Source organism: Stegodyphus dumicola, chromosome 3, assembly GCF_044657685.1.
Source record: "Stegodyphus dumicola isolate Sdum_Otavi_A_Nest chromosome 3, ASM4465768v1".
Taxonomy (NCBI): Eukaryota; Metazoa; Arthropoda; class Arachnida; order Araneae; family Eresidae; genus Stegodyphus; species Stegodyphus dumicola.
Genome location: NC_140770.1, coordinates 264,226,508 through 264,245,638, shown reverse-complemented (window position 1 = coordinate 264,245,638; position 19,131 = coordinate 264,226,508). Strand labels below are relative to the sequence as shown.

Here is a 19,131-nt window from a genome sequence, read left to right as displayed (position 1 = left end):
TACGTATTCATCATACCAATTTAAGTTTGATAAATAAGCATATATTCGATGTAATTAATACTAATAGTACTTTATTTTTAACGTTTCTGTGATTAGTCAGTAGCAGATAAATATTTTTTTTAATGGCCGGGTGCTTTATTTAATAGCCATTAGACTTGCGCCACTACAAGTGCCACTTCCGCAACTACAAGTGCCGGAAGTGGTGGCCATTTCACTATGGAAGCACCTAACAGGTGGCCATCGTCGCCTCTTATGAAGGGACGTACAGTTACAACGGCGCTTTCCCCGGGATTTGAATCCAGGCCCATCGCTTCGGCAGTCAGGATTACTATACCGGCTAGGCAGCTTGCAGATAAATATAATGATAATATTCGTAACTACATTTTATACAAAATTTGTGTAATACTTTCTTTTTTGAATCTTTATTATTAAATTTTCTTACAAAACAATTACCGTTAAAAGTTTTAAACACATCGTTGGGAATTAAAATAAAAGACTTGCGGCAGTGGAATTCGATCTTCCAGGTGTTTGAATCAGTAGTTCTGTTATTTTTGAGTCAGTAGCATATCATAAGAATGCCCTCCATCCTACCTGGTCTGGTTTGTTTTAATTGACTATGGCAAAGCACACTAGGGTTATCTGCCTACGGAGAGAGATGCTTTCGTGGTGGACTTTCTGAGGGAAACTGGTTCGTATACACGTTACACATGGGGTAAGCCACGAAAATGCCCATGCAGTCAGGCCGTTCACGTGGAATCGAACTCAGGACGGAACTACCAGTGTTCAGCGATTTTACTTATTCAGCGATTATTTTGTTCGGACACTGGGGGGGGGGCAACCGTCCTATCCAGAGATAGAAATTTAAATAATATGAATGTTGCGAAAAGGCGGATGTTGTTTAAAAATTTATTCCTAAATTTATCACATATTTTTGAGTAGTTCGCGCTCTCTCAATGCATATACAGGGTGTCCTGTAAATGTTGTGGCAAACTTCTGGGGGGGGAGGTAGGGCACATCATAAGGATTAAGAATTGCATAGGAATCCTATCCAGAAACGTCACTGTGCGCAGCCAGGGGGTGTTGTAAAGGAGAGTTCTTGTGGAAAGTAAGGATTGCTTCATTCGAGCGATAGTCACCATTCGAAGAACATAGAACGCTATACAAACGGAGAGCTTATGAACATGTGGTTCCAACATGATGAAGCACCTGCTCATTTTGGACTGGATGTTCGTAGCCATTTGAACAGATCATTCCCGCATGGACGAATTGAGCGTGGTGGACCGGTTCCCTTACGCTCAGTGGATTTATTCAGCCTTGGTTTATTTTGTGAGGCGACATGAAAAATGTCGTGTATCACGATCCTGTTGTTTCTGAAATGGATTTCGTGGCAAAACGCGTCTGCGTAGCTGCTACAATCAAAGAAACTCCCGGCGTGTTTGAACACGTCTGACAATCAATGGTCGTGTCAGGCATGTTTGGCGTCTGATGGTGCAAACTTCGAGCATCTGCTGTATCATTCAAGCTGCCGTACATTTGTATTCAAACGCTTCAAATTAATCACTCTCTTGTTTCCTTTCGCATCTTCTACCTCTGCTACCACTTACCCCTGACTGGGCAGAATATTTCGAAACCCTACTTCACTTTTCGAATTTTTGACGGCAGGGTTAACCATGCCGTCAAATCGACATCGACTAGTTTCGCCTGGATGGTAATTCTTGAGCATGTGCTGAAGGACGAGAAGTAAGATAAACACAACTTTGGTCTGCACCTGTAAACTGTATTAAGTATATAGTCTGAAAATGCATTCGCTTATGTATTTGCATAATTTGACTGTTTCTGTAATAAGAAACTTCATTCAGATAAAATTAATTTTAATATTATTATCTGGATTATACGAAATGCTGAATACTGTAGATGCTATCGTAATCTTCACATAACCTTTCACATTGGATTTTACCTTATCACTGTAAAATATATTGTAATAGCAGCTTCGCTGCCAGCCTTCGTCTGGTTTTTAAATGTACCGGAAAAATGGCTGAAGGAAACACCAAACGTTAAATTTAAAAACTGCGTAGAATTTTACTCTGCAGAACAACTTCATAAAAAAAAGTTATTACGTATAACAAAATTACAATGAAATAAGCAATATCCCTTACTACAAATATTAATTATCCTAATAAATAAATTAACCAACTTCCCTTTGCAAAATCTTAAGAACCCAAATGGTATAAAGGAGGTTAAGAACTTTGTTTCCTAAAAAAAATCACTTAGAACTTTTCAGTATCTTAAAAACAGTGAAATGAGCAATAAATAACATAAAAGAATACAAAAAACAAAAAATTCTGAAAAGCAAAGTATAATAATGATATTTTATGTTATATTTTCAAGAGGAAAAAATTACAATGAAATAAGCTACAACCCTTAATACAAATATTAATTATCCTAATAAAAAAATTAACCAACTTTCCGTTGAAGAACAAAAATCATGCAAAACTTTTCAATATCTTACAAACAGTGAAGTAAGCAAAAAATAACATGAAAGCAACTAAAAAAACATAAAATTCCGCGCAGAATTTTACTCTGCAGAACAACTTTATCAATAAAAATGTATTATATATATATATATATATATAAATGACAATGAAATATGCCAATCTCTTAAAAACAGCGACATAAGAAATACGATGAAAAATTGTTGCCAAACCCATATTTCTAAAAGAATGAAACTACTCAAAATGATGCGATCTCATCAAAAATCTATCAGCAGCAATTAGACAAGAAACTTTTTGCCAAAATCACATTTTTAAAGAATTGAGATGGGAGAAGTGTACTCGGAAGCTTCATTTAATTTTTTTTTAAATACTAAATATTATCATTTTTCCAAAATTCTTTTTGTAAAAGCAGTCGCAAGGATGAAAGTTTAACGTCTCCAAAAATCAAAGAAAAATAAACTGTGCCTTTTTAAAAATAAATTTGTTTAGGAAATATCCCGTTGAAAAGATGTTAAACTCCCTTTGTTAAATAAATTCGTATTTAATCGATTTATTGAAACTCCAAATTTATTTTAAGTTCGTAAAATAGCTAAGTGCCTACATTTCATGACGATGTGAAAATGGAGTGTGTAGAGTAAAATCTTGCTTTCCTAAAGCCCATTATGTCTCAAAATGACGCTATTTCGTCACAAAACATAAAATTAAAAAAATTCTCATTCGAATTTCGAAAAAATCGCTTCGAGGTGCACTGGCTCTTGTCTAGATGCATCTATGTACTAAATTTCGTAGCCGTGGGTCTATTAGCTTACGCGCAAGCGCGAACGAAAGACACACACAGACAGACTCTTTTTTTTTTTTATTATTATTATTATATGTAGAGATTATAAAGATTAAATCAAAGCAAATTACTTTGTTAGAGATGTGAATGTTTTAACTGAAATTTCTTTTTATTATTTATTTATTCTTATTATTTATTTTCGCTTTGAAAACACATTCATTCATATTTGACAAATAATTATCTCCGCTGAAAATTTTTTGTTTGTTTAAAAACTTATGTGTGTCAATAATGTACGAAGTAATTATTGACACATATAGTAGTTTTCACTAATGTAGTGCTTCGTAGATCAATATGACAACGAATTCAAAATGCTTTAACAACAGTTCTTTAAACTTTAGTTTGTAGTAGATGCAACTACATGGCACAGAGAAAAAATATTTCAATAAAACAATTCTCCATGTTAATTCAATAGCAAAATTATTTCAGTTTCAGTGCGAAATCCCCTTTCAGTGCTTATATAACAAAGAAATGTAACATAAACATTTTGGAAGCTTTAAAACATAAGCTAAAGGTTTACTATACAATTTTATGTAAGAAACGGAATAATTTACTTTCATTCCTTTTGAATCGGCATATTCATTTCCAATAGATAACTAACATTTTTAGCAAGTTAGAGACTTAACTTGAACACTGAGTATTCTGTCACTAAAAATATTAATTAATTGTTCTTTTTTCATTTAGAGATACTATATTGGAATTGAAAATACCAAAGGAAAATGGGTCACGGATGTAACTTAATTCCTTATTTGGAAATTTTTCAAAAAGTTTTCTCTCAGTTTTAGCATATGTTGTTTTAAACAAGAAATCTGTATTATTTTCTTTAGTACTCGTAAATTCTGAAAAACATGTTTCTGTTGTTTTTGTTCAATTCTCCTTGCCAAAGTATTATCTTAGTTTTAAAAGCTTCAATATTGGTGCTCAGTATTAAAATGTTTAGGTTTTTAGAAAATGTCTACTATGTCACTGAAATGTCTCACACACATAACTTATCTCATTACAGCGTATTAAAAAAAGACAACTGTTTAGGATCTTGCCTTTTAACGTAATTAATTGCAGTATTATCCCTGCAATATCTTGTTCTTCATCAATATCTTTTGCAACAAGAGCTTATCTACGTGTCATAAAATGGTTGAATATTATATGGGGAGCAATTTTCATTATTAACCCTCTTAGTCCTTTATAATTACCTGTTAATGCTGCAGCAGCATCAGTGCAAACTGCAGCACAGTATGTCCAGGTGAGATTATTCGTTTCAAAATATCTGTTAATAATTTCAAGTATTTTCTCTCCAGTTGCTTTTTCTTCCCAAATATTACAACATAAAAAATATTCTACTGCGTCGTCTTCAAAAATGTATCTCAGATAAACAATGAATTGAAACATTTCTGTAATATCGGTAGTTTCATCAAATTGTATAGTAAAGACAGGATTTTGTGTTCTGTAGTGTCTGATATGACAGAAATTTGGCGAGAATAAATGATAATGCTAATGTTTTCAAATCATTACTATATTTTTCTCCATGCCTAATTAATGTTATTAATTGCTGAAGGAAGAATGAGCGATTCTCCAATTGTATGAGGTTTTAAATTTTTTTGCAATTAAATATGAAACTTTTAAGGATGCCCGTAAAGCCTTCCCAGGAACTTTTGTATAGGTTTTCAAAAATACATTTTAATTTTTCACGCTCTCAGCTCATTGCTTAAAAAAATTCTTCAGATTTATTTACTAAATCTTAATGTTTAGTTTCTAAATGTGTTTTTAATTTCGCCGGTTTCATGCTTTCCATATGCCAAGTTTTCACTGCATTTAACACACAATGGATATTCATTTTCCATTGATAATGCAACATGTAAAACAGTATCAAATAAACTCTTCTTGATATTTACTCAATTTTTTTTAGAAGTAGAAAGAGAGCCTGTGGATTTATTATTGTTTGCATTCTCATTAATAGTTTTTCTCTAAGTTTATTTGATGTTGGTCCATCCATCCCGTTTCTCTTGTTAACATTGGGTATCTATTTTGGGCCATTTAACCATCATGAACAAAATTGCAACTAAAACAAAATTGTTTTTATTACTCTTCGAGACGCTGCTGAATTTTCCAATACTTAGGAAATGTTATTTGCTTACTTAACAATAAATTTGATTAGAAATAAGAAACATAGGTTATAAACGATGCGTATTACAATTACAAATTGCAACTAAGATACCCGAAAAAAACTACATCTTAGCTGTGCGTATGCAATTGCTTTGAAATTCGATTCGAGCTGTTTGGAAATCATCAAGAATAACACACAAATCAAGTGGAAAGCAATAAAATCAAAATATGAAAATGTTTAATTTAAAATTCCTGGCAAATTTAAAAAAAAAACATCCAAAATTCTCTTCAAATTCCGTATATATTTTATTTCAAATAAATTTCTTTAAATTTGATGACCCTCTACAAATTTTTTCATGACTCCCAGGTTTAAATTTTGTAAAATACAATACAAGTTATCAATTGCATTTTGGAAAAAAAATTATTTCAGAACAGCATGCAACAGAGTATTTTCAAAATTACGGGAAAGTACGACTTACGTGAAAATGGATAAACATTGGCTGAAAAGTGAATTACGGTTTAATATGTTATGTCCATAGATTGTGTACTTTGATTATCTAACTAAATACAGAATCATCCGTTCCTTCAAACGTCTGCCTGTGTAACTGCTAAAAGAACTATCCCATTTCATATGAACAGAAAACAAATGTTACGTTCCTATTCAACAATTACAATATTCTCGCATAATACTTACAAGGAAGGAGTTAGGTTATTTAACTAATGTGCAATCAATTTTATTCCTTATTTACAAGAATGACATATCACACAATGCTGTGTAGACTGATGACCTAGCGATCATGACTGAAAATGCATCTCTGCGTTTAAGCATACACTCCTCACAAGAACAGAACATGCACTGGAGTCCTATCTTCAGCAGGTACATTTTGCTGTCCTATGTCATCTCTGTGGGTCATAAATTCTAAAAACTTTTCCACTCGTAAATTCCAAAAATTTTGCTACTTGATGGTTCTCTAAATTCCAAAATCTTGCACACCTGCCATAATCGCACTGGCTATAGTCTCAGTTATCCAATGTTCTAACAAAGTCAAATATTGTAACGTTATTTTAGACCAGAGTTTTTTAAACTATGGATCGCAAGCTCCATCTATAGCAGGGGGTTCGCAAAAAATTTTAGCAGTTTTTGTATTTCTTTAACTTAATATAATAATTTTACAATTACCAAACATTTTTACACAATGTATCTGAAAATAGGATACGACAATACAGACAAAGAGAAAAACAAAAACGTTTCGATGCATTCTTTTTATAATATAAATGTTCATTTTACTTGCTTTTCAGGTGACACTATCATTTCGTCTATTACTTAATAAAAATTTTCACATTCTTCTATGTCTTAAAATTAAAGTTAATGACCTAAAACTGCAATAGTATCTTACAGTACAAGTGAAAAAATTGACAGTTTCACTCACGCGTGTGTCGAATTTTTGCAATGCTTATGGGGGTCCCACAAAATTTTCGTAAATATTTTGGGATCCTGGGATCGTGAAAAAGTCTCTGTGATAAAAAAGCGTAGCGACTGAAAAAAAGTTTAAGAATCCCTGTTTTAGATCAATCAATTTCCTGACGCCAACCCATTTTTGCCTGCTTTGTTTCTCAGCTGAATTATGTTTCTGTGGGAATTTTTCTATATTTTTACTCTTTCAGTTGAATGGAAAAGCACGCTAAAATTATTCAAATGACTATTAGGAGAACAGGATCAAATACTCCACATTATTATTATTATCTCTATTTATCTCCTGCTTAAATTCTGAGTTGAATTATGTTTTCTGATAGAATTTTTCCATATTACATATTTCATTTCAACAAAAAATCAACTTTTAAGATATTGAGATGCATGTACTAAAATGTTTCAAAATGAAATTGTGGGATAAATAAATACATAGATTAGTTTTTTCTAGAAGTGTAGGAGTTCTTATATATATATATATATATATAAATTTAGAAGCAACTTTTTGCAAAGACTAAAAAATTAAAATTCAAATGTACTTCATAAAATCCTATAAATGTAGAATAAGAATATTTTAAAATGTAAAAATTAAAATAAACCATCACAAGAAAAACCAAAAAAAAAAAAAAAAAGGATATAAAAGAACAAGAAAGACGAGGAATCCTACCACCTTCAACATAGTGACATCGTCAAGAAGTATGTCGAATTTAATTACAATTTCCCTTCTAAAACAAAATCTTTGCTTTTCTGTATCCAGCATCAGCTGATGAACCATTTCAATATATTTTTTATTTTAATAGTTCACCCGAAAATTCTGGTCCTTCTCAAAGCGAAGGAAAAGGGCAAAAATACAAAGTAAAATCATTAAAAATATCTTCCAATTTAAAAATATTTTTCTATTCTAAAAGTAATCTTGAAAAAATTAAAACATGCCTTTAAAAATGTAGAAAATATTAAAATCCTACAGTGAAAAATCTTTAAAAGTTCATAATAATCTTAATACAGAACTTTACTAGAACTTCATATCAAACACCAGTAGCAAAAGGAAAATGAAAAAAAAGTAAAGTAAAATTATTAAAAATATCTTCCAATTTAAAAAGATTTTACTAGTCTAAAAAGAATATTTGATATTCTACATTTACAGGATTTTATCAAGTTAATTTGAATTTCAATTTTTAGTCTGTGAAAAATTGGTTCAAAATTTCTTTCTTTATATATATTTACTGATCAATTTTTAGCAGCATATTGCACGAAAATTCTTGGAAGGATTATAAATTTTTCCTTTTAAAAACTTATTTGTATATACATAGTCCAAACACATCTGTATATATCTATTGCACATAAATCCCTTTCTTACATAATATCTATATACATATGTATGTATAAAATAACTAAATAAATTGTAAAGGAAGTCAGGATAAAAAATATCCTGTTCTGTTCGCTTAATTAGCAACTATGAAATCTTAAAAAAATAGTATGAAATTTATAATGGCAAGCATTAAAATTAATGAAAGTAAATAAAAATTTAAATTATACAATGTACTTTAAAAATTAATAATATGTGGTTGACAATATATATTTTAATTACTTAAAACATGGAAGTTATTTGGCAGAGATTTTTGGATATAAAATTACTACTTCAAATTTTCAGATTACTATTGTTCTTATTTAAAGTCTGAACTTGCAATTTGAATCCACATACCAAACCGTGCAAAAATCACCCGTTATCATATTCCAAAGATAAGTAGCATAGATTTTTTTCAAAATCTTGCATAATATAATATTAAATATTGGCTTTTGATAGTCAAGTTGGTACAAATAGTAGTAGTAGTAATAGTAGTAGTGACGGAGGACGTGGGCACCATCTCCCTACCATTACGGTTAATCGGTTCTGCCCACGTCCGCCCTTATCTAGAATTTATTAATAGTTAAAAGGTTTTTACATTGCCATATATTGCCATATAAAAAAATAAATAAAAAATAAAAATCTTAAAGTTGGTACAAATAAGATGAACTGTTTTTATGATTTTAGACTAGTAGTTTATCTTCCATTTACTTACTTTTCTACAGTATTTCATTTTTTATATGCTCGGCCATCCAAAATTTCAAGAGCTTTCCAGATATATTTTAGTTGAATTTTTACTGTACTCACGTTTCAGTATTTACATCGTCACAATTGCACAGGCACACACTTGAAGTGAATTTACTTTTACAGCTAAACACAGGAACTGGAAAACAAAAAAGTACTTATTCGGAGATTGTATTTCTTTTTCGTTCATGAAAATCAGAGTTCATTACACAAGCATGCAATCACACTGAAATTCTTAACACAGTTAGTAATCCTGATAATTATGTTAAATAAATAAGAAAATATTTTAATGTATAACAAATGAATAAAGTAGTTAAGCTTTTATCAAACATAATATTACATTTAAGAAGATATTTAATGTTATAAAGTTAGGTAATTTTGTAAATTTCAGTTTTTTACCAAAGAAATGAAGTGTTTTGATAATTATGAAGTTCCTTTGATATCTTTATAGATGAGCTTTATTGCTATTTTAAGCAATTAAACAACTGTGGAAATTATTTTAATAATTTTGAAATATATACAATAAAAGAAACATTAGTCTATTTGTCAACCCTGATTTTGGCACAAAAGTCTGCAGAATGCTTCGTAGTTTTTAAGCACACAGAGGCGCTGCAATTCTTATTCCTTGATCTGAAGTTTTCTGCAAGTGTTTTTTTTTTTTTTTTTTTTTTTAATATTAAAATTGCTGTATTGGCACACATACAATTTATGTATAGTGATTTCAGATCTAGATAAGTTTTTCGAACAACCTCGTTTGTTTTACTGGCATCGCTGAATTTTGCGATGAAATGCATCATATTTATTGCTCAGTATCACCTTCCACATTTTTCATACTGTTAATGTATACATCAGCAGTGAATTATTCTCCTCTATCCTCAAATACACTACGCCGATGCACAATAACCATTCACTAAAGACTTTGCTTAAATTTCCACTCATAATAATTTAAATTGCGAAAATCTCACAATTATCACCTAAACACACTATTCAGCCCCATAATTCTTTCGATAGCGCGCCGTAGTAGTTAAAAGTGGGGTACGCTGTTTTCTATTTGCCAGGTGAAACTAGTCGATATTTCCGTGACGTCAAAAATTCGAAAAGTGGGGTAGGGTTTGGAAATACGATTTCGGGCATGGGTGCCTATGCAATTCTTAATCCTTATGATGTGCCCTACCTGCCCCAGAAGTTTGTCGCAATATATGGGGCACTCTGTATATTTGCATATATACAGAGTGCCCCATATATTGCGACATAGCTCCTAATAATTACATAGATTTTTGACGAGGTTGATGACAAAGCATTCGCAAGTTTCTGTTGTTAGAAGCGAAGTGAATTGGAGGAAACTTTTGGAACACGAAGGATGTCTATTCTGTATTCAGCAATTTAATTTTTTTTTTTTAAATTTAGAAGGAAATGAATTCCGTTTAGCGACAGTTTCCCTCCTCTCTCTATTATTATTCGCTTGTCATTAATTTAAAAGTGGAGAGTAGAAGTTTAAACAATAAATTAAAAGTAAAATTTATCATATGCGAAACTTTCTTTTAAATTGCAGAAATTGTATCTTATACTAATGCACATTTATTTCAGCTGGAAGGAATATGCACATGCTGCTGTCGTAAACGCCTTTTATCATTTAGTGGACAATATCATTGGTAACCTATTATTTTAAATAACTGTAACTTTACAATCTTAAAATCTCTAAATAAAGATAAATTAATTTTTGTGTTAACTTCATTACTAATATTTTTATAGCATTTCCTGCTGGAATTTTACAACATCCTTTTTTCAACAAGGAGCAACCGAAGTAAGTTTAAATAGAACTTAAAGTACATTTTACATGTACTTAAATGTATCTATTCCATTTCTTTTCGCATATGACACCTCTAAAATGTTTTCAAATACATTTCTAATTCTTATGTTTGTTTCAGTTACTTGAATTTTGGAGCCATGGGTTGTATTATTGGTCATGAAATTACCCATGGATTCGACGATACAGGTGATGTAATTATTTGTATTCTTTGTTTTACTTAGCAAAACGTAAGTGGACTATAAAAAGCAGCAAAACAAGTTGCATATAACTGCTTTACAAAAGTTAAACAAGAAAAAATTTAAATTATATAAATCTTGAAAAAATTTATAAACAAGGCTCTAATCATGAAATGTAACATATTTTGGTTCTAATTAAAGTAAATAAATTCACGCCTAGGACAGAGTCGATACATATTATTAAAATTTGATATACATGTGACACAAATCCAAAAAAAAGTAACTCACATTTTCAAAGTAAATTATGGCAATAAATAAGATCCAAATCAAAAAGTTATATTTTTCAAACAGAATATATAATGAGATCGTCCGCTACAGTATGTAAGCCATCAAAATGGAAAATATGCTATCATCCTTTCTAAAATCTGCCGCCCAGACCGAAGAGTATGGATGTAAATTGTCTGATCCTTCACAGGAGGTAACGGTGGCCGCTTATTAGGTACCTCCGTAATAAAACGAACGCTGTTTCTGGCCTTTGTAGTGGCGAAACCCTAAAACTGGGGCCCGATAAAAGCCAATTTTATCGGCCTAAAGCCCGATTAAAAAAAAAGTTTCCAAATCTGTGGTCCGTGAGCCACAAGTGGTTCTCGAAGCCTGTTCTTGTAGTTCTTCTCGATTTTCGAAAAACATAATAATAATAAATAAATAAAACTTAACTGACTATACCACACTATAAGTGAAGATCACAGAGTTCGGAAATAACACACACCAGTCGTCTATTACTTTTTCTCCCAAGACTGACATTTATGAAATTTATTACCGGTTACAGACTGTGGTGCATCTCACCATCCTTTTGCAGCACATCTAACACCTCATTTTTTTGTAAGCAATCACTAACTTTTAAGAAATTATATATTGCTGATTCGTTGCTTTTCTATTAGTGCATAATGGAGAAACGGCTTCAAACCTGATATGTGAATAGAAAAGAAAACGATTATACCTTTCATTTAGGCAATGCTTAATAATACAGAACCTGTACATTTTAATATCAGTGATGCGAGTGCCATTAAAGAGACATCTAGTGGTCTTTCAAGCAACCTATAGAAAAAAAACTTTAGTAAATATGACTAGATTTATTATATCAGCTGTGCGCGTTGCAAGTGAAGAAAGGGTCTCAAATACTTTGAAACGAGTGAATAACGCACGCGAAATTTGAAAAGCATAAATCTGTCGTATTATCCTACAATGCGTTGAGAAACTGATTAAAGAAATCATAATTGTTCCTCCGCAACTACATAAGTCTCAGAAGCTTCCTATATTGCAAGTATTCACATCGCGAAAAGCGCAGAGTTGACTTTTTATGTCAAACTATTGACTATTTTCTGTCTATGACACTGATGAATTACTTTAACTTCAAAGACTAAACTACTTTACTTTCATAGACGAAATTTTGTAACTTCTCAAGGAGTAAATGCAAAAGCATGAAACTGATTATTAAATGTGTACGTTTTTGTTTGGATGGGGCTCCGTAGACATGCTGTCGTTGTACCTAGAATTAAAGCAGTGACACCTAATGTTACCTGAACTCAAAGTTTCATTTACAAGGAAGCCTTGGCGGCCAATAGTATGCCATATAAATTTAAAACGGTGTTAAAAGAACAGCATTAAGATAATTCACTTATAAGGTATTTCTTCTTAGCATGCCTTCGTGGTGTAATGGTCAGCATACTCGGCACATGTTCGAGAGCTCCGTGGTTCAAGTCCCGGCGAGGACATTGCACATTTTTCATGTCTCCTGCTTCAAAAAAAAATCTTAATGACTTTACAAACTACATTAAAGCAAAGCCTTTGAACAGTAGAATACTTTCATTACTTTATGACGAAATGGGTAGCGAGTACAAATACCTTCATCTTTATTCTGAAATTTGCTGGCTTTCATGGAATCAGATATTCATAAGGTTGCATGAAACTGAATCTAATTAATATTAATTTAAATACCCGCAAGTGAGGTAGTTTCGTTTCGTAAGCACAAAAAGCGCCATTTAATAAAAAGTTAAAAATTATTTTGACCTTCGAAGTTCTTTGTTATTTTAATTCAATTAGGGCAGTAACTGGCTAGTTACTCTAATAGGGTCTTAAGAATATCGATATGAACTTATCCACAAGTATAACTCTATATCTGTGACCAACTTTCTCACGAACTACGCCTAGCAACGGGGCAACGTTCAGCTTGCCACCACCAAGACTTCAAGTTTCTACAACGCCAACAAACCCAGTGGAAGGATTTGCATATATTTTAGGTACAAAACTTGTTTCAATGAACCCTTGTGTTGCAAAGTTAAGCGTTGAACTGGTATAAGGGCACTAGAAAGTATCTGTTAGGTGAACCGGGAAGTAAGAATTATAAATTCGATGCATTTTAAATTTTGCAATTTGGAAACCATTTTTCTATGTAAAAGATAGAGCAAAACTAGAATCAGAACTGTACGGTAAATACCAGAGGACTGCGGATGAAATAACGGATTTTGTTTTGAGAAAGTTTCAGGTGGTAAAATTGCTATATGGGGGATAAATCCAATTCGGAAATTATAGAAATATTATTGTACAGGTTGCTACATATTCTAGACTTGGCAGAATTGAGAAATCCTGGTATGTTAGAACAACTACCGTTTTGAATTAGCTGTGAAATTTAAAAGTCAAAGTGCTTCAATGAGTATTTGTAGGCAGTTAGCTGTTGAAAGATTAAAGATTAAGGGGAAACTTTAAAAATTCTGTAAATACCTACTTTCACTGTCTAACATAGTCTGCTAGTACTGAAAACACCGTCTACTACTACACACACTAAATTTTACCGTCTGTTCAACGTCGCTAAGATAATTCTCATAAACCTTTCAATGAAAGGAAAGTGGATGTTGATAAATAGAAACCTTTAAACTAAGTAAGGGTGCTGTGGTCAAAATCAAAAGATGGGGTCTTGAGGGAAATTCTATCAGACGCATTACTAGACACAAGGACGCAGAGTAACGTTTTCCCGGAAAGCGTTTTTTTTTTTTTTTTTTTTTTTTTTAATTCAAAAAATGCAGGGTGTTTATGCTGCAGGAGGTCATAACACCGTAAGGAAACCACTGTGAGTGTGTTCGTGAATGAATTTGAATATTCAAGGTTATCAAGAGTGTAACAGTGGTTTTTGTCAAGCGTGATTTGGAGTGGATTTCTTAAATTAGTTGGTGCGTGAATTCATTTTCAGGAAGACTTGATGCAACTGGACATGAACGCGTTGAAAGAGAAAGAGGTACAGCCACCAATTTTGTAGTTCAAAGATTTTCCCCTAGAAGAAAACGTAACGTTTGAATAGTTGATAAGAAAGTTTTCGAATTTTATTTGATGACACCCGAAAGCGTGTGAGTTACTCGATAAAAACAAGAAGTAACCCAAGTAGAGTTACCTTACTACTACGATAAAACTGAAGAAATTTTAAGATTCTAGACCGAGACTCGAAACTGGATATCTCGAATACGCGCTAAGTGTGCTACCGTTACACCACAAAAGCATGCAGAAAAGAGGGAGAAAATAATGAACAAAAATTGGCTGTAGGTCAATGGCAGCATGCACTAATTCCAAGGAAATTTTAGAAGCAAGCAATGCTCTGCCAATAAAACCAATTCATATAAAATCAAAAATTTTACATACTACCTAAACTAAATGTACACCTAAATTTTTTAAAAATTTATGAGTTCGTTTTCTTCCAAAAAATCTTCACATTTTTTTTAAGTTCTTCACATTATTAAATTTGAACCCAAGAAATAATTTTAAAAGTTCACGTTTTTTGCAATCCTTGCTTGAATATGATTAATGTAATTTTTACAGTCCTTCTCTGGAAAGCCTTTCGTAAAAACTTTTGTATTTAATATAAAACCAAAAATTTTCTGTTACGTATCCATGAAAGCTTAGCTGAAACACAATTTTGTATTCTACCAAAGATTTTTTAGAATATGTTTGATTCAAGATGTCTTTACTTTTATTCACAAAAATTTTTCATATGCGTGTAAACATATAATGAAATTTTGTACATTTAGAGAGAAAACGAATTTATTCTACAATGCCAATTAGTCAGTTCGATACAGTATGAAATTATCATTATGATACAGGAGATGGATAACATGTTTAATGCTGTTAACTAAGTAAAACAATAAAAATTCTATCCGGTATCATATGTAACACTGATATAACAGGTCGGCAATTTGATAAAGATGGTAACAACGTGAACTGGTGGGAGCAGAAGACAGATGAGCTCTTCGAAAAGAAAGCCCAATGTATTGTAGAACAATACGGTAATTACACTGCTGAAAATGGCATGCGGGTAAGATAAATTCAAATTTCCTTTTTCCTTCCAGCTTTGTGTTCTTCTTTCCTGACTTTTTTTATCTGCTTACCTATCTCTATATCCATTTCTCTAATGCAAATTTTAGTTATTTCTTAAACCATCCCTTCCAGTTAGGAAAATACTTACATTTTCTTTTATGTAATCTTAGTAAAATCTAACACATAGGCGTAATAAGTCATTTGATTTTCTATGATGTGCTGACTTTTCTTACGCTTAATGCCATTAATGACAACAAGAATCTCAGCATTTTAATGACTCTTTACTTTTCAGAATTATTAAGGATTAAAAAGTTCTTTAAGTGCTAATACGCCTAACGAAGCTGACATTTATTTACATTTGAAACTCTTAGCCGAATATTGAACTAAGCCAGTTTTTGCACTAACTTTTCACCGAGTGGGACCAAAAGTAAACTTTCAGTTTTGTGCACCAAAAATATATATTCCTGCCCGTTGGGAGAATCGCTTGTTTTTGCGTAGAAACTTCAATTTTAATTGAAAAAATTGTTTTTTTTAATTGTTTTAACTATACTTGGTGTTTTATGTTTTTCTGTATTTCACAATTTTTAATGAATATGTTTTCAGTTTTTATGTATTTTTGCCTTGCCATGAAGTGATGACTGAGTTAATTGAATAAGAAATATATCTCTAATGAAATTCGAGGAAATAAATTTAAATCAAATACAGCAAAAAAATGTATATAATTTAATACGCCATACAAAGAAGTCATGTGGTATCCACATCAGAATTTTGTTACAATTTCGTACGCAGGCGTTGTTTTAGTACGATTAAGTTAGATTTGACAAATGGCCCTTGATCTGTAGCAGAATATTGAACAGCAGTGAGTTTATGAAAGAAACCTGAAATTTTTATGCAAGCCTAAACAAATAAATTTTGCTCTCTAAACAGTACTATCATAAATACAAATTCGGCGTGGAATTTCAGTACAGTTTAATTATCTATACATTGAGCACGAAAATGCAGGATGGAATTCTGCTTCAGGTATAAATTTAACTGCTGATCTTTCGCACTGTAACAGATCGTTCAAAGCAAAATTTTCTCAAATATATTCTTCCAGTCCTGCAAATATCAATGGTCTTTTATCATTCTCATATCACTATAAATGTTAAATACATTAATAGTATAGTTAATTGTAATAACCCGTCACGGAAACGATTTGCTGTCAGCAAATAACTTGATCATTCACAACACCACGAACGCACCCCCCTTTTTTTTATTGCATTTGATCGGCTGGCCCGATCTTTCAGTCATAACGTCGTAGACAGCTCATCTTATTCAAGAATGAGAGGTGACTGAAGGCGTCAGCTTTTCTGATCATAATTTCATCACATACCAACTTGCCAGCTAGACCACCTTGACCATAATTAAAAGATTCAATCTTCCAGGAAGGAAAATTAAATCATTCCTCAGGAAAATATAAGGAAAATTCCATGTACTACACGACCGGCTAGGGCAAGCACATACAAAAGATGAGTTAGAGAATTTTACGGAAGTTCTCACGACTACTATCAAAGATGAGTGCGAAGAGCATCTGTCAGTATGATACTCAAAATCCCTCCACACGCTCCACTGGTGAAATGCACAGCTCAGAACACAGCAAAGAAAATGTCGAACGCTACGACGTAAGCTCAAACATAAACGACGGTACAACCTGGAATCACATACATTATCCATTTCTAGAAGAGAAAGAGCAATTTATAAGCGTATGATAATTCAGGCTAATCAGCGTTATATTTTCAAATTTTCACAGTGAAAATTTGAAAATATAACGCTGATTTTTGTTGTTTGACTTCTGAATTAATACTTCCTTATGTTAGGATTGTCTGCTCGTTATATTAGTAACTTAGAAATGTATCGAAATATTTTAAGAGAACCAAAACTGTTTTACTAGTTTGCATCGTCTTGCATACTGCAAATTCCCAGAAATAAAAATGTTCTAAATATTTAAAGATTTTTGGATGGCATTGTGCTTAAAATCCTTTTATCTATTCAATCTAAAAGTATCTTCACTTTGATTCAAAGTAAATTATTTATATCTTTTGCAGCTGAACGGCATTAATACTCAAGGAGAAAATATAGCTGACATTGGAGGTCTGAAAGAAAGTTATATGGTAAGTAATGTTCTTGAAAATTAAAAAACAAATAAAATTTCTCTTTAACTTTTGAATGTGGAACTGAAGAGAACAGAATTAAATAGTAGTAAGTAACGAAATTAATATTCTAATTATTTTCGTTAATTAATTGTGACAAATCATTCCAGTGCTCATTCCTTATACAGGGATACTTTCATGTAAGAACTTAGCAAAGAAAAGCTTATTCGATAATCTAACATTACTTAATTGAGTCAGTAAACGATGACAGCTCAAACGGGTAAACTCAACCCTTCTAACTGTTTTTAATCGAATGCCGTAGATTATTTAAGATTTTAAAATTGCAGCATTTTATTATTATTATTAAATTTCATTATATTGTATTTTAACAATATAATATTTTATTATTATAATATTCAAAATTATTTTATATAAATAGAAGCATATATGACAAAAGTGAGAGTAAATATTTTAAAATATTTAATCAAGTAAATATTATTGTAAATATATTTGCGGATATTTTAATCATTTTTGGTTGCATTTTGCTTTTTCTACGCTGTTGTAGTATTTTGTATTATTTTATTTATTTGCTTAATTTCTTTAAATGTTATATAATGGTAATTTTACGTTTATTTGGAGTTTAGTGTAATTTGTGGTCACACATTGCATAGAATTGTAGATCTTTTAATTCTGAGTGCATCAGCTTTTGAATTGCAAAAATAGCTTAATTTGAACTGGAGATATCAGCACTTACGTTCCTAAAAAAACATTTTTGTCGCCAAGTTGGCGACATTTGGCGATTTCTCGCCGACTTTAAAGACTTTCGAGAAGATATGCGAAAACATATTTTCGCAGAACTGGGGAGTTCAGTTGTGAATTAGAGTTGCAGATCAGCTGTGAGACTGCGCTGCACGAGTTATAGTGTATCCTGAGAGTACCTGAGGAAATTTACGATTTAATTTGTGTGCTAACGAGTACCTGCTAAATATGCTCGTTCGAGTTACTTACAGCCATTATTGTGTTGTGTGTGTATTGTTTTATTGTGCCTATTTTCCTAATAAACTGTTGTAGAGACATTAGGTTATTTCGAAGTAGCAGAGATGAACAATGAGCAACGCCTTTCCTGAGAATCGAACCACGAACCTCTGGAATACGCGCCCAGCGTGCAGACCACCACACTACGAAGGCATGCTAAGAAGGCAGAAGAAATACATTATATTGTTAATTTCATTCTACTTATCTGAACTCATTATTTGAAGACATATCAACAAACTGATTATTTGAATACATCAGAGTTGTTTAAGTGCTACTAAGACTAACGAAGCTGACATTTGTTTACATTTGAATCTCTTAGTAGAATAGTCAGTTAAGTCAGTTTCTGAACCAACTTCAGTTTCTTTCTGACGAAAAGTAAACCTTCAGTTTTGCGCCCCGAATATCTGTCTTCCTGCTCGCTGTCGCAAAAATATTATTAACGTGGCACACAATACTGAAGAATTAATTAAGTAAGTAAGAAAGAGAAGAAATACGAGTATTTGGAATTTATATCAACCAACAGGTAATATCAACCATCAGAAATGATATACTATCTAACAGGAAAGCACAAATTTTAAAAAAATTTTGAAGCAAAAACTTTAAAAAAAAATCTGTAATAAAAGTTAATACAAAAG

The 19,131-nt window shown here is 31.8% G+C and overlaps 1 protein-coding gene across 1 annotated transcript in view; it reads left to right on the top strand.

Annotated features, from left to right (window-relative positions):
* LOC118185022 (neprilysin-2-like) overlaps window positions 1-19,131 on the top strand; it is an 80,838-nt gene that overhangs the window by 48,683 nt on the left and 13,024 nt on the right. The window contains exons 13-17 of the mRNA XM_035354800.2: window positions 10,572-10,636; window positions 10,737-10,788; window positions 10,913-10,980; window positions 15,203-15,330; window positions 17,417-17,482. Coding sequence (XP_035210691.2) covers window positions 10,572-10,636; window positions 10,737-10,788; window positions 10,913-10,980; window positions 15,203-15,330; window positions 17,417-17,482 — 379 coding nt within the window. The remainder of the gene's footprint in view (window positions 1-10,571; window positions 10,637-10,736; window positions 10,789-10,912; window positions 10,981-15,202; window positions 15,331-17,416; window positions 17,483-19,131) is intronic.